Genomic DNA, 21097 nt, shown 5'->3' with positions numbered 1-21097 from the left:
CAAGGGTGGACCCCCAATTGAATCCTGGTGGCTTTATAAGAAGACAAGAAAGGGCTTGTGGGCTGGTGGAGTGGCTCAAGTGGTAGAGCGCCTGCTTAGCAAGTGCGATGCCCTGAATTCAAATCCTAGTACCACAAAAAAAAAAAAAGATGGAAAGAGAGACCAGATAGACACAGAGACACACATGCTCACTCCTTATTTTGGGGTTAGAAATTTGGCATAATACATCTAGCATTATAATCTACAATGAAAGTCTATAATTTTCCTCTAGATTGCTGCAGCAAGAAGCCCATCACCAGATGCAGCTCCTTGTCCTGAACCTCCAGAACTGTAAGCTAAAAAACTCTTTTCTTTATAGTTACCCAGCCTTGGGCATTGTGTCACAGTAACACAAAACAGACTAGTGCTCTGAGTGACGACTCCTCCCCTTCTAGTCTCTAGGCCCAGGACACTTTTCCCCTGGGAGACTGTCCTGAGCATAGAGCAAGGTACACAGTAAGTGCTTAATTAAGGCTCACTGTCACCGTGTGGTGCTGAAAGGTGATCCTAGGAAGCTGGGGTTTTTGGCTTTGTTTTTATACCAAAAGTAAACAAGGCCCAGAGAGGGCTTGTGACCCACCCAATGCCAGACAGTCAAACCTGGAACGATCCAGAATGAATTCTGGCTAGCTGGAAGTCAAAGTTGATGTTTTCAGGCTTGGGTGTTCTGCAGACGGGAGTAGGGGGGATGACCAAGAACAGGGGGCTTCCGAATCCACCTCTTCTCTGTCCACTCACCACCACCTCTAAAGGTCCCACCGAATCTCAAGACTTTAATTCTATCTAAATTATTAGTGCATTCTTGGTCTGTCCCATGTGACCACCTATTCTGCTCGTTTGCCCACGTGAGGGTCCTGCATACCCTGTGGCCACATCACAGGCTCCCTCCATCTTCCCCCTCTCACCAGGCAGCTTCACCTCATGAGTTCCCAGGATGCACACCAAATCCATGGCCCCAGTCCCTCCCTTTCTCACACCTCCAAGTCAGACCTGTTTCTGGTGCCCTTGAAGGAGCATGCTTTTTAAAAGGAGGCAAAATACTCAGCTGAATTTAGTGGATGTTCCCAGGTGGTAATTGCACATGAGCAATAAGAGAAATTATAAGGACTGTGGATTTCATCTCAGGTCAGATTAACTGAGGTCTAGCCTCACAGGGAAGGAGGACAACAAAGCCAGAAACAAGAAAAAGGCCCAAAGCCCTGTGTGTTCCCACTTGTTCAAAAAGCAAAGAAGCAAACGAATTAGTGTCAAATGATATAAATTCTCCAATGGCTTTTTTTTTTTTTTTTGCAGTACTGGGGCTTGAACTCAGGGCTGGGCTTGCTGGGCAGAGCTTTCTTTAAAAAAAATTTTTTTTTGTGCTGCAGCTGAACCCAGGGCCTCCCACATGATAAGCACATGTTCTGCCTCTGAGCTATACCCCAGTTCCCAATTTTTTTTTTGATGCTTAATTTTTTTTGGGGGGGGGTACTGGGATTTGAACTCAGGACCTATACCCTGAGCCACTCCACCGCCCTTTTGGCCTTAGGTATTTTAGAGCTAGGGTCTCATTAACTATTTTCCTGGGCTGGCTTCGAACCGCGATTCTCCTGATTTCTGCCTCCTGAGTAGCTAGGATTACAGGCATGAGCCACCAGTGCATGGCATTTTTTTTTTTTTTGTGGGACCAGAATAAAATGGACTGGAGGTGTGGCTCAAGCGGTAGAGTGCCTGCTTTGCAAGTGTGAGTCCCTGAGTTCAAACTCCAGTCCCAGCAACCCCCACTCCAAAAAAATACCCGTGTCACAATTGCCCACAGTTGGCCAGGGGTGTGCCTCAGTGGTACAGTGCTTGTGGAGCCTCTGCAAGGCTCTGGTTCCATCACCAGCACTGAAAGAAAAAAAAAAAAAGGAGCTGGACACTGGGCACTGGTGGCTCACACCTATAATCCTAGCTACTCAGGTGGCAGGAGGAGGGTTGTGGTTAGAGGACAGCCCAGGGAAAATACTTCCCCAGACCGTATCTTGAAAAAACCCATCACAAACAAGGGTTGATTGATGGCTCACGAAGTACACCAAGTAGTAGAGTGCCTGCCTAGCAAGTGTGAGGCCCTGAGTTCAAACCTCAGTACTGCTTAAAAAAAAAAATGCCTACGATATTCAGTACAAAAACTTACTGTATGGATTTGGAGTCTAGAATAGAAGCAATATGTTATACCCTGAGCCTAGGTGTACAGTATATTATACCACTTAGATTTGTATAAATATACTCTATGATGTTCACGTGACCAAATCTAGTGATGAATTTCTTGCTTACTTTTTTTTAGCGGTATTGGAATTTGAACTCAGGGCCTCCTGCTCACTAGGGAGGTGCTCTACCACTTGAGTCATGCCCCTAATCCTTTTTGCTTGTTTACTTTGTTTTTGAAAAAGGGTCTCATGCTTTTACCCAGCAGCCCGGTACTGGGTCCATATATTTCTGCCTCTTGAGTAGCTGGGATTACAGATGAGCACCACCATGCCTGGTCCCTAATGATGAATTTCTCAAGAGCATTTTTCAGAATGTGTTCTCGTTGCTTAGTGGTACAAGACTGTAAATGTGTGTGTTTGGATTTGCAGATATATTTTAGGGATGAGGCAGAAGAGAGATGATGGTTCCCTGAAATTCTGGGGCTACCCTGGAATTTTGAAACTTGTCAATGTGCAACTTATTTTTCTTCCACCCATTCAACACATCGCTATTTCTTTAAACAAGAAAAGAGCCCACATCAGAAAAGAGGCGCAGGATGAAGCCATGGGACAGACAGGACCAGAAGGGGCATAGCTTCCAAGAGAACTCTGGGCTCTAAGGCCCAGAGTTCGGGGGTCCTCTCTCCACTGGTGACCCTCAGGAACAGCTTAAGCACTTTGAGCCTTGGTTTCAATAGTCAGACCTGAGTCAAAAGATTGCAGGGATAATTAAACAAGTGACATCCCAAGCAAGGATACATAATAGGTGCACAATACACGCCATTCAATATTCTATTAGACTTCAAATGCTACTTGAGGGCTGGGGGCGTGGCTTAAGTGGTAGCGTGCCTGCCTAGCACATGCAAGGTCCTGGGTTCAAACCCCAGTACCACCAGAAAATAATTACTCAACTGAAAAAAAAAAGAACAAATTAGATTACATTCAGCAATATTTGTCTGTATTAACTACATTCATAAAAGTTTGTAAATTTTAGATGCTCCTTTTTTTTTTTTTTTTACTGAGGATTGAACTAGGGACCTTATGGATGCTACCACTGAGCTAAATCCCCAGCTCCAAAGCATTTTTCTTTCTTTCCTTCCTTCCTTCCTTCCTTTCTTTCTTTTTTGGTGGTACTGAAGTTTGAACCCAGGTCTAGAGCTTGCTAGGCAGGAGAACTACCACTTGAGTCTTTTTTTTTTTTTTTTTTGGTTTAGTTGTTTTTTGTTTGTTTTTTCTTTTTCAGGTAAAGGGCTCATGTTTTTTGCCTGGGGTGGTCACAGACCACAATCTTATGCCTCCTGCATAGCTGAGATAACTGGGATGTACCACACCCTCAGCTTATTTGTTAAGATGGGGTTTCACTAACTTGTTGCCCAGTCTGGCCTCAAACTGTGATCCTCCCAATCTCTACCTCTCAAGTAGCTGGAAATAATTTTAAGACTCTGTTCATTAGGAAACTGCAGAACTGCCTAATATTTGGATTAAGTTGGTTTTGTTTTGTTTGTTTTCTGAAACAGGGCCCCACTAGGTTGTTCTCAAGCTGTCAATCCTCCTGCCTCCACCTCCCTGATCTAGTTTTTGGGGATGAACAGCTGAATGAATGGGTGAACACAGGTCCAGGTCTGAGCACAGACTCCTGGGTGCCCACAAGGCTGTTCTGGGAGACTTGGACCCCAGGTTCTTCTTCTGTTCCTCCTACCCTACACTCTGCAGCTCCTGTTCCCCAGGACAGAACCCAAGACCCCTCTTTCTCACTTGAGTATAAGCCAAGACTCAAGGACATAGGGACTGAGCAGGAAAAAAAAAGACAGTGATAATATCCTCAGGCTAGGAGTCCATGTCAGAGAGACAATTCAGAGACAAATACTGGTAGAACAGAAATTTTGACCAACTGCTTTACCCTCGCACCAAGTCATACCATTCCTCTCTTCAGAACTCTCCATGGCTCTCATCTCACTGGGGATAACAGTCAAAGTCCTCCCTATGGCCCACAGGCCCTACATGATCTACGCCTACTGTCTCCTTTGCTGCCTCAGGGCCTTTGCACTTGCCCTTCCCTGTGTTTGGACCTCTCTTCCCTCACACAACATGACTCCCTCATTTCCTTAGGGACTTCACTGAATACAGGTGTTCATCCAGGCCTTTCCAATCCACTTCATATGCCTAAGCACCCCCCCACACTTCCTATTCCTTGTCTTGTATGATCTCAGAACCGGGTATCACTAACATATAATCTACCCTGTCACGTGTCTGATCTGTCTCCCCCCTCTCTATCTACCTCCAAGAGTTGAGTTCTTTTCTTATATGGTCCTTTCACCTGAGAGCAGTTAGGACAGGTCCCCAGTGCAGAGGACACCAGAGCAGACTCTGAATCTACCCTAGTCCCCCCTTAGAGTGTGACATCCCCCTCCCAGGCTCGGTCTCTCACAATCTCCAGTGGCCACGGAAATGGATCCCCCAGCGCCTGGCGCCTGTCCCCTCCCCGTCTGCCCACCAGCTGGTTCCGTCCCAGCCCCCACTCCATCCATTCAACCACCCCTCATCCACCGCCAGCGCGTCCAGCCCGTGCTGGGAGAGCCTAAGGCAGGAGGTGGGGGGCTGTCCACAGCTGTCCCCAGCTCCCCCCTTCGTCCCCCAGACAGCTGGGCACTGGCTCCTGAGGCGGGGGAGGGGCACGGCAACTTCCCAAGGGGTTCCAAAGTGAGTGGCTCAAGCAGTAGAGCATCTGCCTAGGCCTAGCAAGCATGAGGCCCTAAGTTCAAAACCCAGTACTACCACAAAAAGACATTTGGGGCTGGTGGAGTGGCTCAAGTGGTAGGGCGTCTGCCTAGCAAATGTGAGGTCCTGAGTTCAATCCCTAGTACCACCAAAAATAAATAAATAAAAGCCACCGGGGAGCACATCCACGTACCCTGCCCCAAATGAGGCACTGAGAATGGGACACAAAGTCCTCCCACCCCAACTCACTGGGGCGCGAGGACCACGCCCGGAGACCCAGAACTGACGCGCAGTCCCCGCGCCGCCTCCTCCGGGAAGCCCCCCCGACACGCCCCCCGCGCGTCCAGCAGGCTCGGAAGAAAGGGGGACCTCAGCCACCATCGCGCTCCCCGCCCCGGCGCGACCCCACCTCGGACCTCGCCGTACTCCCCGCCTTTCCCGGTCCCCAGCTCCCGCGGGAGGTGGCGATCGGGACCCCCCGCAGAGGCGGAAGGGGTTGAACGGGGGTCGTCCAGGCGGGGGAGGGAAGGGCCGCCTCGGGGTGGAGCCACGTGAGGGTGACCGAGATATCCAGCGGCTGGGCTACCTGTTGATCTTGTGCGCGAAGGCGCGGCGCTCGGCAGCCGCCATGGCGCCTCGCGTCCCGCCGACGCGCGCTGGGGCCCCGCGTCCCGCCGCTACCGCTGCTGCTGCCGCCGCCGCCGCCGCCGCCGCCCGGCTCTGGGCAGCGGGCTGGGCGTGGCCACTCGGGGGCGGGGCCCAGTAAGGATGGGCGGGGGCGGGGCCCTAAGTTTGACTGGGTTAGGCAGCCTTGGGGGCGTGGCTGGGGACGGGGGGGGCGTGGTCGGCGCGGGGCGGGGGGTGAGGCCCAGTCGAGCTGTTCTCAGCAGGCCAGGGGGCGGGGCCGAGGGGGGGCGGGACCCACTCAAGCTGGGCTGGACAGACGGGGGGGGCGGGGGGAAGGCGCGAGACCCAATCAGGTGTGGGAGCTGGCGCGGGGGCGGGGCCTAGTCGGTCTGGGTGGGGTTGGCGAGGGGTTGGCTCTTCTGGGTGGCGGGGCTTCTCCGTGCTGCAGCTCCCAGCCGCGCGCTTGGAGCCCAAATGGGGAAACTGAGGCTCAGAGTCTCTCTACCTAGAGGGGGCCCAGTGGATCCCGGACTCCTCTGGGAAGTTACTTTCTCCTCCCTCTGACTCTTGGCTGGAAACAATATCAAAGTCCACACGTGGAATAATCACGGATATAATCGCTAACGTGTGTTGCGCACGGCCCTGCGGGGGACAGACGTGAAAGGACAGACGGGGAAACTGAGGCACAGAGGTCTTTAGGCATTTGCTCAGAATGACTCGCAGCTGGGCTCTGGGACCTCGGTGGCATGTTTCCCAGTCGGTAGGTGGAGGTGGAGTGGTGGAAGGGTCCATCCGATCTCTGGGGTGCTAGGACATGTGACATGTGGAAGGGAGACCTGAGGAGGCCAGTATGGAAGGCTCTGCCCACCAGAAGGTGGGAATGTCTTGGTTAATTTTTGCTCTCAAATTTTACCCGAGAGAATTTTCTAGCACTCTCTCATTTCTGGGTGTGCCAACACTTTTTCCACATTCATGCCTCTGCCTGTTGCAGGTCCATCCTCCTGGGCAGCCCTTGCAGCCCTGGTCAGGAGGTGTCCTAAGGAGAATTTGAAGCTGAATAATACTAGGACATATTTCTGCCTCAGGATTTTTGCATGTGCTATTCCCTTTCCTGTGTATGAATGCTGGTTCTATACCTATCTACAGATGAACAAACAGAGGCCCAGAGAGATAGAGTGACTTTCCCAGTGAATCAGGGTCTGAACTTACAAGAAGGAGATATGGATGGTAGATGAACCCTTCAACCTGGTCATCTAGGTCCAGGATTTCATCCAGGCTAGTTAGGTCATAGCGAGCAGCCCTGATACTGTGCACACTAGTATCAGAGCCCATGAACCTGCCCAGAGTGGCCCAGCTGCTTTGGCCCGAGAGGAACTGGTGTTAACTCCACCCATCATCTGGGCTGGACCTCACCCAGTGACACCCTACATCCTGCCATGCGAAAGTCCTTGCTTCTCCCTTGCCTTGCAGAAGCTGGAGCCAGGCTACCCAGGGAATAAGAAGATCAAGAACGATTTGTGGATCTCTCATCTCCCTCTGCCTAGTTCTAGGTTCTAGTTGCTTCCATTATATCTGGTCTCCTGTCCTCCCTGCCCCCGCTCCCCACCCATTTCCCCTTAGTTGTCTGTTCTCATCACCACCAATGGCGAGAAAGAGCCTGGGAACACCCAAGTCATGTCACAACCCTCCTCTGTATAGAATCCTCCATTGTTCCCACTTCACTTCAAGCCAAAGTCCTCTCCACAGCCCACAATGCACTGCATGATCTGTCCTGTCATCTCCCATCTTTACCTCCTTCTCTCCCCTCGAGTCACTCCACTCCAGCTGCCCCATCTCCTCAGAATTCCTGGAACCCAGCTGTACCTCAGGATCTTTACACATACCAATGTTTCCTTTCCTATGAGCAACTGCTGGTATTATCCAAGGATAATGGCCCAGGCAGGACCTGGCTGTGTGACCTAGTATAAATTTCTCAGGCTCTCTGAGCCTCTGTTTTCTTATCAGCTTCTGGAAGACCCAGGATGGGTCACAGCATAAGGCACAGATAAGGGGAGATGGGTTGGGCCTTGGAGCACACAAGTGCCCCCTGCGGACTCCCAGCACTGCCTTGCTAAAAATGGTGGTTTCAAAGATCCTCCAAGACACAGCCTTGCAACAGGCACAGCCAAAAGCCCCATGCCCTGCCAGACCTGATTGGTGAGGCTGCTCCTCGCCAGGGCACAGCCGGGTCTGACTCAGCCAGGTGTGGCTAGGGGACTTTGGTCTCCTGTGTCTGCTGTGCACCTGACCTGATGGAAGATGACAGGGCTAGGTGGGGGTGGGGCTGCAGAGATGGGGAGAAGTGGGAGGCTCTGGGTAGACTGGGAGAGAGACAGTGGAGTTGAAGACCATGTCCCTTTACCCGGGCTGTGCCTCATTCTGTTCCCTCCACCAGCACACTTTCTTGGTTACCGTTACCCCCCCCACACACACACACAGCTGCCTGTGATTTCCCCGCTGGACCCTCCATCCTGCAGTGTCCCAATTGCTGGAGTTTTCCATCTCCATCTCCCTGGGGTCACCAGCATGTGGCACGTAGCTGCTGCTCCTAATTATCTATTTCTGGGCTCTCTTCTGTGTTTCTGATGTGCTGCTTGGTGCTTATTCCAGGAGCTTGCTATTTGAATCACTGTGGCATTTTAATGTGATTTTGGATCTTTCTGCCCCAGGCAAGCTGCCACAGGACCTTTGCACATGCCATATGGTCTGCCTGGAATGCCATTCCCTGCTCTATCTTTCCCTCCTTCCCTTCCTTCCTTCCTTTCTTCCTTCCCCTTTTGTGTATTTGATACAGGATCTCACTATGCAGCCCATACTGGCCTCAAACTCATAATCGTCCTGCCCCTGCGTCCTCCTCTATTGCTTACATTACTGATTTTTTTATTCATTCAGGTCTCCTACCTCTTTGAAGGTCTTGTGCTTTCCTGTCCTCCACCCTCATTGCCAAAACTGGGATCAGGAGCTCCTCTGAGCTCCCATCTGCCCAGCCCCTAGGTCTCCCCCAATACAGTCCTGAACCCCTCGGTTGTAATTGCCTGGTTCCATGGTATCTCTCCCTCTCCACTTGAATGAAGGCATTTTTCTTTGCCTTATTCATTGTTGTGTACTCAGCACTCAACACAGAGCTGTGCACATCACAGGTGCTTAATAAGAGAATAAATGAAGAGCCAGGCATGGCAGCAACTGTCTGTAATCCCAGCACTCAGGAGGCTGAGATAGGAGGATTGAGGGTTCCTGGTCAGCCTGGGCTACATCTCTAGACCCTGTCACAAAAAAATCAAAACTTTAAAGAAGAGAACAAATGAGACAGAGACCTGGATGCCTTCCTGTCACCTGGTGCCTACTGTTGCTATAGGGAATGTGGCAAAGAAACCAGCCCTGCAGAGAACAAATTCCTGGGCCTCTCAGTCTAGGGCCACTGGGACTGAACATGGAGCACTCAGCAACAATAGTGAGGCCAGCCAGCCCTGGCCACGTGCTCTGTCCCTCCCATAGGCAGGGGACATGAGCTGTGGAGTAAACAAAGTTGTACAGGAGGAGTGACAAGCAAGGGACATTCATCCAACAAGCATCCAATAAACACCTGCCACCTGCAGAAATGCACTGATCTCAGCCTACATCTGCCACAAATGCAGATGACCAAGCTGAGAAAGCAACCACTGGACACAAGTCACACAGCATGAGTGACAGAATCCATATGTACATCTGTCTTCTTCAAGGAAATCTCTCTCCTGGTTCTTTCATTCTGTGAATTGCCTGGTGACTGACTGACTGACATCTTGCAGAATCGGAGCAATCATGACTAGAAGTTTTTTGTTTTGTTTTGTTTTTTTGGCTCTACCACTTGAGCCACACCTCCAGTCCATTTTGCTCTGGTTATTTTGAAGATGGGGATCTTGAGAACTATTTGCCCAGGTTGGCCTCAAACCTCAAACTTCTGGATCTCATCTTCCCAAGTAGCTAGGATTACAAGAATGAACCACTGGTACCCTGCTCAATTCCAGAGATCTTTTTGTATTCAAGTCTCAGCTAGGTTGCAGCCAGACTGTATGACCTGGGGCCTCTCTGATCGTTGATTTCCTCATCGATGAAATGGGCACAGGGTAAAACTCAGTGTTGGGTCTACAAGTGGAGTCTGCAAGGTATGGTTAGGACAGCATAAAAGCCCAGGAAGCCGCTGCCTGCTTCAGTTGTTTTTCCTGCTTCTTCCGGAGCCAGGGAAGGAAGCTGAAGCCAGCAGGGTGTCCCGACATGCCTTAGGGAATTGAAGTCACAAAGAGAGGGCAGAGGGGCAGGCTACAGGCTTCCTGTTTTTCTTTGAACAGATGGCCCACCAGTGAGAAGCTTGTCTGTCTGAATGCATTATGCCTGGAACTCACTTCTTTTTTTTAATTGCATACTTGTACTTTTTATTTATTTTGATGTATTTTCATTGATATTTCATTTAATATAATTGCAAAGTAGGTCTGTGCCCTAAGATGAGCAAGAACACACTTTGTGCCAGGTGCCAGTAGCTCACGCCTATAATCCCAGCTACTTAGGAGGCAGAGATCAGGAGGATCGTCGTTCAAAGCCAGCCGAGGCAAATAATTCACAAGGCCCAATCTTGATAAAAACCTTCACAAAAAAAAGGCTGGCAGAGTGGCTCAAGTGATAGAGGGCCTGTCTATAAAGTGTGAGGTCCAGAGTTCAAACTCCAGTGCTGCAAAAAAAAAAAAAAAAAAACACACTTTATAAATCTCACCAAGAGATTTTTTTAAAGCCTGGTGTGTGATGGTTCACCCTTGTAATCCTAGCTACTCGGGAGGCAGAAGCAGGAGGATCTTGAGTTTGAGGCCAGTTGGGAAAAGTAGGGAGACCCTGTCTCCCTAAATAAATAAATAAATAAATAATCAAAATAAAATGAAGATTACTTGCAGGACCTGGGGCTTCAGGCCCTTGAGATGTTATCTACTGATACAAAAATAGACATCATTGTACGAGAACTGAATAGCAGAAGAGAATCAATTCGCTCTCTTTTTCTTATGGCACTGGGGTTTGAACTCAGGGCTTCACACTTGTAAAGTAAGGGCTCTACTGCGTGAGCCACACCACTGTCCATTTTGTTCTGGTTAGTTTGGAGATGGGGTCTTGGAAACTATTTGCCCAGGCTGGCCTTGAACAACAATTCTCCCCATCTCAGCCACCCAAGTAGCTAGGATTATAGGCGTGCACCACTGACACTGGCCCAGTTCGGAGATTTTTAATTCCTCATGAGTCCCAGCTGGGACGTGACTACATGGATGGGGTCTGCCCAATGTACTAATTCCAAGTTTGGTAAATCAACGAAGTGACCCCTTCACTTAACTCTGGAGGCACACATTTTCCAGAGTGGTACACACTCATCTCTATAACACAAGTGAGGCCTCTAGGAAAACCCACGCACTCATTCCCTGGGTCCTGAGCCAGCTGGTGAGCTGGTGGCCTGCTAAACTCCCAAAGAACAGCTAGCCACCAGGACAATGCAATATCTGCTTTTGCATAGCCAGGGAAGTGGCAATTAGCTAACAGGACTGTGTCACTAAAGCCATATAACGGAAAGGCACTAGTGGGCCACTGGCCTATCTTGTTCCCTGACTCTGGGCAGACTAGAGACCATACCAGGCCCAAACCTGAGCCTGTCTCAAGAAGGTCTGTGCCGTTGAACAACGGCATGAAAGCCGCAGTCTGAGAAATGGTCTGGGTCAAGGTCAAGCTCTCATATAGATTTATTCTTTCTTTTTTAAAATTATTATTATTATTATTATTATTTTTGGTGGTACTGGGGTTTGAACTCAGGGCCTCACACTTGCTAGGCAATTACTCTGCCACTTGAGCCACTCCACCAGCCTTTTGCTGTGAAGGGCTTTTTCAAGATAGGGTCTCATGAATGATCTGCCCTGGGCTGGCTTTGAACTTCGATCCTCCTGATCTCTGCCTCCTGAGTCACTAGGATTAGAAGTGTGAGACACCGCCCTGGCTCTATTTCTTTATAGAATATTTAGAGTCATCCAACTGTGCTGTAGAAAAGAGCAATGTATTCCTCCTAGCTAACTGGATTTTGGAACCTGTTACCCTGTCACCTTCTATCCAGCCTCTCTAGTGACCACTATTCTATCTTTTTTTTCTTCTTTTTCTACTCTTTTTTTTCTTTTTTTGGTGGTCCTGGGATTTGAACTCAGGGCTCCTCCAACCCATGTTCCTGGCATTTAAAAAAAAAAAATCATATCCTAATGTCTGGGGCCCCTCATCCACAAACACGAGGGAACAAACTTCCATCTTCATTTTCACCAATCTCTGTAACTGAAGTTTTCCTTCCTCTAAAAAGTGTGAGCAAGGCTGGGTGCAGCTCCGTGGCAGAGCCCTCGCCTAGCACGGGGGAGGACCCAGGTTGCATCCCCAGCACTGCAAAAAAATATAAATAAATAAAAGCAAAGCAAAACAAAACACAAAACAGGACTGCAAAGAAAAGTAGGTGGCACCATGCAGCAGTTAAATGCCCAGAGTGCTGGGTTCTAGTCCTGTGCCTAGGCTCTTCACCACCATTAAGACTTTTGCTTCACGTCTATTCAAATGACTAAATGAAAAATACTGACAGTACCAAGTGCTGACAGGGATAAGGAGTACCTGGACCCCTCAGCCTTGCTGGAGGGAAGGCAAAATGGGGAAACAGATTTTTTTTCTTTTTTGCTTCTCCTTTTATTATTAGGCTTTGTGACACAAAGACCCCCAGGGGGCCTAGGTTACAGTTTAGCACATTGTTCTGCTATCTCAGAACTGGTGACATTTGGACCTGGATAGCTCTTTTTTTGGGGGGTGGGACTGGGGTTTGCACTCAGGGATTTGTGCTTGCAAAGCAGGCACTCCACCTTGAGCCACACCTCCAGTCCATTGTGCTCTGGTGATTTTGGAGATGGGGACTCAAGAACTGTTTTTCCAGGCTGGCTTCAAATCTCAATCCTCCCAATCTCAGCCTCCCAGGTAGCTAGGATTACAGACATGAGCCACCGTGCCTGGCTCTGGATAGCTCTTTGGGATGGGGACTGTCCTGGATATTGGAGAATGCTGAGCTCTGTCCCTGGCTCCCCCCATTGGATGCCAGCAGCTTTCTGACTCCTGGGTGTGACAATTGAAAGTGTCTCCAGATGTGCCAAATGTCCTACGGGGTGGAGGAGTCACAGTCACCCTTGGTGAGGGAGGTACTAAATAAGTCCATGTGTGGAATGTGCCCAGGGCTCATTTTGGGTACTTTATAAACATTTTTTTTTTTGTAGTGCTACAGATGAAACCCAGGACCTTGTGCTCACTAGGCAAACACTGTACCACTGAGCCTTTGTTTTGTGTTGTTTTGTTTTTGAGACAAGGTCTGCTTATGTGGCCCATGGTGACCTGGAATTCTCTATCCTCCTGTCTCACTCTCCTGAGTAGCTGGGATTACAGGTATGTACTACCACACCTGGCTAACATTTGCTATTTTACAAAAGAGAATGTTAGTGGTTCAATACTTGCCATTGTGTGGGAAGTCTTGGCTTTCATCTCCAGCACTGGACTATGTTAACTCAGGCTGCCATAACAAAATACTATACATAGGAGATTTTAAAAAATCTGCTGGGCGCTGGTGGCTCATGCCTGTAATCCGAGCTACTCAGGAGACAGAGATCAGGAGGATCATGGTTTGAAGCCAGTCTTGGGGAAATAGTTTGCAAGGTGCTATCTCAAAAAAACTCATCAGAAAAAAAGGGCTGGAGACATAGCTTAAGTGGTACAGCACCTGCCTAACAAGCATGAGGCCCTGAGTTCAAACCCCAGTGTCACAAAAAAAAAAAAGAAAGAAAACAAAAATTTACTTTTTCCAGTTCTAGACATTGGGACCCCAAGATCAAGGAGCTAGTTGAAACCAGGAGTGGTGGCACAGATTTGAGATCCCAGCACTTGGGAGGCCAAGCCAGGAAGATCTTGAGTTTGAGGTCCGCTGGTCTGCCATAGTGAGTTCAAGGACAGTCTGAGCTACACTGTGGCTGAGACTCTGTCTTTTTTGCAGTACTGGGGTTTGAACTCAAGGCCTACACCTTGAGCCACTCCACCAGCCTCCCCACTTTTTTTGTGAAGGGTTTTTTTGAGATAGGGTCCCAAGAACTCCTTCCCCGGCTGGCTTCAAACCCCAATCCTCCTGATCTCTGCCTCCTGAGTAGCTAGGATTACAGGCTTGAACCATAGACAGGCACCCAGCTGGAACTCTATCTTGATTAAAAAAAAAAAAAAAAAAACCAGACTAGTGGCTCACGACTGTCATCATAGTTACTTGGGAGGTTAAGATTCAGAGGATTGAGGTTCGAGGCCAGCCAGGACAAATAGCTCTCAAGACCCATCTCCAAAATACCAGAGCAAAATAGACTGGAGGAGTGGCTCAAGTGATAGAGCGCCTGCTTTGCAAGCTCAAAGCCCTGAGTTCAAACCCCAGACCTGCCAAAAAAATTAAATAAATAAAAAAGGGTATTAGTTGATTTTATTCCTGGTGGAAGCGCTCTTTGTGGCTTTCAGGTGGCCACCTTCTCTCTGTGATTTCACATGGCCTTTCTTCAGTGCTGGCAGCTGTCTCTTCCCATTAAGGCGCTAACACCATCATGGGGGTCCCACCCTCATGACCTCATCTAATTCTGCTCACCTCCTGAAGCCCCACCTCCATATCCCATCTTTTGGGGGTGAGGACTTCTACATGAATTTGGAGGAGTCGCAAACATTCACACCATGACAGAGTGGGAGAGGGTGTGATTGACATTGGCTTTCTGAGAACTGACACCATCACTTTCTGTCTCTGGTTTCTTTGGGGACAGGGCCACACTGAGGTTCTGTGAGGCCTGAGCGACAGACAGCCTTGGGTCATCAGCACCTCCCCACCTGAGCAGCCTTGTCTCTTTCTCCTTCCTGGTACACCCGTTTCTCACACTAGAGAAAGCCCTCCTGTAGGCCTGTCAACATTCACATCAATGCTGTGCATGGTGGTACACACCTGTAATCTCAGCTACATGGGAGGTGGGAGGTAGAAGGATTGCCCGGACAAAAGCCGGAGATCCTATCTGAGAAACAAACTAAAAAGTAAAGGACTCTGGGCATGACTTAAGTTGTAGAGAGCTTGCCTAGCAAGCACAAGGCCCTGAGTTCAATCCCCAATACTGCTAAAAAATAGTAACACTAATAATAGCAATAGCCACTTTCCTTCAGCCAGTAGTTCTGACCCCTCACTCTGCAGCAGCTGCAGAAGGGAGCCATTATTAGTCTCACTTTGTGGATGACAAGCCCAAGGCCCAGAGAAGGAAAGAAACCTGCCCAAGGTCACATAGCCAGTCAGTAGCAGAGCTGAGACTCGAACCTGGGTCTGACTGATGACCAAGGCTGCCGCCAGCATAATATGGTATTCCCAGCCCCTGGCTATAGTTGGGTGGAGGTGGCCCAGGGCATTTGGACTTGGAATTGAGTGAGGGTCTGGGCAGCTAGTGTGACATCTTGAAGCAGGAAAACTTAGGCAAGGGTAGACATAGGCAGGAAGGATGGAGGAGCCCTGATTCCAGTCCTGGGGACCAGACTTGAGGCACAGTGCCAAGAATGGTGACAGGGCTGGAGGAGTCAGAGGAGGTGGAGTTTTGTTGGCAGGAGGCCCTGGACCAGCTGTCAGGAAGTTTATGGCAGAGTGCTCCTGACAACCACAGGGAAGCTGGCATGCAGGACCCGCTGGTCTCCTAATGACACTGATGACTGTAATGACCATTGTCACTCTTTGCTGAGCAGTGACTGAGTGCCAGGGGTTGCACTTTTTTTTTGTTTTTTTGGTGGAACTGGGGTTTGGACTCAGTGCTTCGCACTTGCAAAGCAGGCGCTCTACCACTTGAGCCACACCCTCCAGTCATTTTGCTCTGGTTACTTTTGGAGATGAAGTCTAGAGAACTATTTGCCTGGGCTGGCCTCGAACCTTGATCCTCCCAATTTCAGCTAGGATTAGAGGCATGAGCCACCATGCTCTGCTGCCCTGAGTTCTTTGTGATGCACGATCTCACACTCGCCCCAAGAGGAAGGTGCTGTTAGGATTCCATGCTGCACGTGGAGAAACTAAGGCACAGGGAGGTTAAAGTCGGAGGCAGACCCAGGCTTTACTCACTGCACAAGTCTTTCATCCTGTGCTGGACGTGGGCATTTGTTATGGGATGGCGCTTGGATGAGGGTGACAGTTAACCATAAGGATGGATTTGGGATTGGTGACCCTGCAGCCAGGCAATGGCCATCCTGCGTCTGAGGACCTATTGTGCACCAGGTGCCCCTGAAGCTTCTCTGAGGCCTCGACTGTGTCAGGTACCTTTTCTTCTGTTGATCACTTACCCTCTCAGTGCCTCACTCAGAAGCTGATCTCCAAATGGAACAAAGAAGTTCAAGTTCTTTGTCAAGGTTTTCAATCTGTTAAGTTTTCATCTCCCTATGGTACAACTATATCAATTAGTCAGTGGTCTCCGGAGAAACGGAACCAGGGAACAGAAACATATATCTATTTATAGACAGAGATATGGTATTTATTTACATTATATACATAGAAGTTTGTGGATTTTCTTGTGGCGCTGGGGATGGAACCCAGGGCTTTACATACACTAGGTGAGTGCTCTACCACTGGGCTGCATCCTCAGCATATTAAAATATATGCATATATGTATTTACATATCACATGCATATATGCATGCTATATAGAAAAAGAGAAGGGCGTGGTGGCACATGGCTGTAATCCCAGTACTCAGGAGGCTGAAGCAGTAGGATCTCGAGTTCCAGGTCAGCTGTCACTACATAGCGAGACCTGACTCAAAAGAAAATAAAAAAATTGAAAAGGAAATTGTGTCTATACGATAGGCTGGCAGAGTGACTCGAGTGGTAGAGCAACTGCCTAACAAGCGTACGGCCCTGAGTTCAAACCCCAGTGCCACACACACACACACAAAAAGAAGCCAGGCGTCTGTGGCTCATGCCTGTAATCCTAGCTACTCAGGAGGCAGAGATCAGGAGGATTAGGGTTCAAATCCAGACTGGGCAAATAGATCCCCCCTAGATCTTATCTAAAAAATACCCCTCCCAAAAAGGGCTGAGAGTAACTCACAGTGAAGGCCCTGAGTTCAAACCCCAGTACTACCAAAATAAAAAAGAAATTGTGTTTGTTGCTAAACATGTGTAGTCTTTTTTTTTTTTTTGGTCTTTATTCCATAAACATTACAGTATAACAGCTATTTTTGTAATACTCACATTGTATCAAGTTTTATAAGTCATCTAGACACAGTTTTAAGTGTACAGGAAGTACGCAGATTCTGTGCAAAGGTTACACCATTTTGCATAAGGGACCTGAGCATCTGGGGAATTTGGTCTCTATGGAGGTTCTGGAACTGATTCCTCCATTAATACCAAAGGCATAGAATCCAGTGCCTAGAGCATGCTGGGCAATCACTCCTCCCTCGAACTACATCCCCAGCCCTGGAGTCCTGTGATTCTGAGGGATTCCTTGGGACACTTATGGGCTTGTGTGCTTGAAGCCTCCTTCCCAGCCTCCTGGCTTTGTTCTGTTAGGGTTTGACATAAGTGACTCCATTTTCCTACTCATAATTTTCACAGTGGCTAGCTCCAAGGTGGGAGGGAGGGTCCCAGGCCATTTCAGGACCTGATTGTGGAGGAAGGGCTCCAGGAAATCCTACACTGACCTTTTAGATTTTTGTGTGTGTGCCTGTGTGGGAACTCAAGGCCTCGCACTTGCAAAGCAGATGCTCTACCTCTTGAGCCACAACTCCAGTCCAGTTTGCTCTGGTTATTTTGCAGATGGGGTCTCTAGAACTATTTGCCCAGGCTGGCCTCTAACCTCAATTCTCCTGATCTCTGCCTTCTGTGTAGCAAGGATTACAGACATGAGCACTGGTGCCCAGATAAATTTTCTTAAAGAAAGAGAACCACAGCGAATGTTCAAAAACAGCCAGGCAGGAAAATTCCTGTGCTGGGCGGGATTGTTTTTCAGGCCCCCTGAAGATTTGGCAAAATTTCAAATCAGAGCTGTTTTTGTGTTTGTTTATTTGTTTTTCCACCAAAGATGAGTTCTCAGATGTGGTCCTGATCCCTCCTTCCCCACCCCACTAGGGTACAGCAAGGAACAACACTGCTGAGAAACTGAGACTACTCTCCCAAGAATGCAGAAGATTGAAGGCAGTGCCTGTAATCCAGCCTGGGCTCATGCCCTGAGTCACCTTTAAAAAACTGTCACAGCCCTTTAAAAAGTTTTTTGGGCAAAGCTGGGTGCAGGTGGCTCACGCCTGTAATCTTAGCTACTTGGAGGCTGAGATCAGGAGGATCGTGGTTCGAAGCCAGCCTTCCACAGATAGACGGAATGGTTGCACCTCCCTAAGGGTGGGGACTGCAAGCCCTTCCAAGCGCCATAAGGCGCCGTTACATTGTTTCCTATGGGAGTTGCGCCCCCTAGAGGTCTGCAGAGGCAGCGCTCCTGGACCAATCCCTCATCATTAAGCATTTCAAGTTTACCATCAGGCCAGCCTATTTCTTATTAAAAATCCTGTGGATTCAACCAGCTAGGCTGATTTCAGTTTGAAGGGAAAAATATATCTCTCAACTTGCTACAGGTTCGATGCAGGTTACTGCAGGTTTTCAGGAGCCGATAAGAAAGAAAGTGAGTGACAGGCACTGTGTCCCCACCTGTCATGCTTGGCTGGTGAATGACCCTTGACCTTGAACCTCAGAGCTCTGGCCCAGCAGTGGGTCTGTGTTCCAGTAACCGACTTGCTACATACAGCCAAGTGCACAGTGGCAGGTGGGTGACACCAGCAAACCACAAGGACACATGTTTTGGCCAATGAGACAGTCCGGAAGATTTGCCAGGGAATCTGCTTGGGAAATTCACATTTTAGCAGAAGTGAATGATGATAAGGAGGAGATGCACTTGGTTCAAATATTGGCTCAAGCCAATATTTGCGCCTCCTAGCAAGCATGAAGCCATGAGTTCAACCCCCCAATATCATAAAAAAAAAAAAGTCTCTGGAGTTAGCATGGTGGTGCACACCTAGTAATCCCAGTACTGGAGAGGCAGGATTGCAAGTTCCAGGCCAACCTGGGTCACATAGCAAGACCCTGTCTTTAAAAAAAATAAAATAAAAAACTTGGAGCTGGGCGCTAGTAAAACACACCTGTAATTCTGGCCACTTGAGAGGCTGAGATCAGGAGAACTGAGGTTCAAGACCCATCCAGGCAAATAGTTCTCAAGATCCCATTTGCAAAATAACCAGCAAAATGGACTGGAGTTGTGGCTCAAGTGACAGAGCTCCTGCTTTGCAAGCATGAAGCCCTGAGTTCAAATCCCAGCCCCACCCCCCAAAAAAAAAGCCTTGGATCTGCCAGCTGTTCACTTGGTGAGCTGACAGGCACTGTGTCCCCTCAGGCCTCAGGTGTCTTATCCATAAAATGGTCATAAATGCAGGAAGTGAAGATGTGAGGATTGTGATTCAAGACTAGCCTGGTCAAAAAAGTTAGAGAGACCCTATCTCAAAGAGCAAGCTGGGCCAGGCACTGGTGGCTCACACCTTTAATCCTAGCTACTCAGGGGGCAGAGATGACGAGGATTGTGGTATCATGCTATATTCACCACCCACCCAAGAGCCACTCAGTAGGCATCTGGGTTACCAGATAAGCTGTGACAATATCACAGGGCTTGAGACCTTTATTTTACTTCACAATGGCCCCAAAGTGCCTATGCCAAAGAGAAACTGAAAGTGCTTCTTTTAAATTAAAGAGAAATGTGTGCTTTCAGCTTAAAGTGCTGGGAACCAGACTCAGGCTCTTGCACATAGTAGGCAGGCATGCTACAAGATAAAAGTGAATGATGCAGGGTGTGGCTTTTCATGTCTGGTTTTTGTCCTCTGGCAGCATGGTTTGGAGGTTCATTCAACTTGTCACATGTGTTAGTACTTTGTTACTTTTAATGGCTGACTAATATTCCACTGTATGAGTGGACTGCAAGTTGTGTACTTATTCATCTGTTGGTGGACTTTGAGTCGTTTCCAGCTTTTGCCTATTGCTGTGCTACTATAAGTATTGATGTACATGTCTTTGAGTACTTCTTGCTACATTGTTTTGTTTTATTTTTATTTTTCGCAGTGCTGGGCAAGTACTCTACTACTGGAGCCACACTCTTAGGCCTTTTTGGGTTTTTTTTGGCAGTACTGAGGTTTGAACTCAGGACTTCACAGTTGCTGTACCACTTGAGCCCTTTTGCTCTGATTATTTTGGAAATAGGGCCTCACTTTTTGCCTGGGTCAGCTCTATCTGTGATCCTTCTATTTAAGCTTCCCACCATAACTGGGATGACAGGTCCGTGCCACCACCGCCAGCTTATTTCTGTTGAGGTGAAGTCTTGGGAACTTTTTTGTCCCAGCTGGCCTCAAACTGCGATCCTCTTGATCTCAGATGATTACTTGCAATCCCAAGTAACTGGAATTACCAATGTGAGCCACTAGTTCCCAGCGCAGGTTGGCCTTGAACTCGTGATCATCCTGTCTCAGCCTCTTGAGTGCTGGGATGACACGCCCAGTGCCACCACACCCAGCTCTGTCACTGTTTCCGTATACAAAATGTTTTATATTTTAGGCATTTTATGGCAACACAACCATGCCATTCATTTGCATATATTTGCATGTTGCATTTGCTTATTTTCTGGCAGAGTCCTGACAAGCATGGTGTGAGCTCCAAAGCTACAATATTTATTCTCTACCACTTTTCAAGAAAAGTCTAGCAACTCTTGGCCAATGAACATTTGAATAAATCTGTAGCAGCAATTCCTAGACAGCCCTGCAGCTCACAAGCGTAAAGGGGTCGAATCTGGGGCTGGTACAGGTCCCACTGAGCCATAAGAGGTGCCAAATGTCCTAGTTACTTGTGTGTTCAGCTGGCAGAATTGGCAATGATGGGATGGGAGTGCTGGGTCTGCCTTCTGAGTAACTGGGATTACAGGTGTGTACCACTATGCTCCTGTGTGTGCTCCTGACTTTTCTGTCGGCTGGTGGCTTCTACTTTGTCCCCTTCTTTTCCAGTAATTGCTACTAAGATATTTTCTTTTTTTTTTTTGGCAGTACTGGGATTTGAACTCAAGGCCTTGTGATTTCAGGCAGGCAATGTAGCACTTGAGGTCTACTCCCAGCCCTTTTTGCTTTAGTTATTTTATTTTCTTTCCTTTTTTTTTTTTTTTTGTAGAGCTGCGGTTTGAACTCAGGGCCTCACGCTTGCTAGGCAGGCACTCTACCATTTGCTTCACTCCATCAGCCATCCTTAGTTATTTTTCTAATAGGGTCTCCCACTATGTCCAGGCCAGCCTCGACAATGATTCTCCTATTTGCACATCCTGCATGCCTGGGACGACAGACTTGAGCCACTGC

General features: G+C 48.5%; 1 protein-coding gene across 6 annotated transcripts in view; it reads right to left on the bottom strand.

The window, feature by feature from the left end:
- The window catches only part of Dock6 (dedicator of cytokinesis 6), a 47575-nt gene extending 41915 nt beyond the window's left edge, over positions 1-5660 (bottom strand). For all 6 annotated transcript variants that reach the window (XR_012441342.1, XR_012441343.1, XM_074054049.1 and 3 more), the window contains exon 1: positions 5551-5660. Coding sequence is in view for 4 of the 6 variants with exons in the window: in XM_074054049.1 (XP_073910150.1) it covers positions 5551-5594 (44 nt within the window). In the remaining 2 variants the exon portion in view is untranslated. The remainder of the gene's footprint in view (positions 1-5550) is intronic.
- Between the last annotated feature and the right edge of the window lie 15437 nt (positions 5661-21097).

The sequence above is a fragment of the Castor canadensis genome, chromosome 14 (assembly GCF_047511655.1).
Source record: "Castor canadensis chromosome 14, mCasCan1.hap1v2, whole genome shotgun sequence".
In the NCBI taxonomy this organism is placed as follows: Eukaryota; Metazoa; Chordata; class Mammalia; order Rodentia; family Castoridae; genus Castor; species Castor canadensis.
Note: the sequence above shows the minus strand (reverse complement) of the source record. Positions and strands in the feature narration are given on the sequence as shown.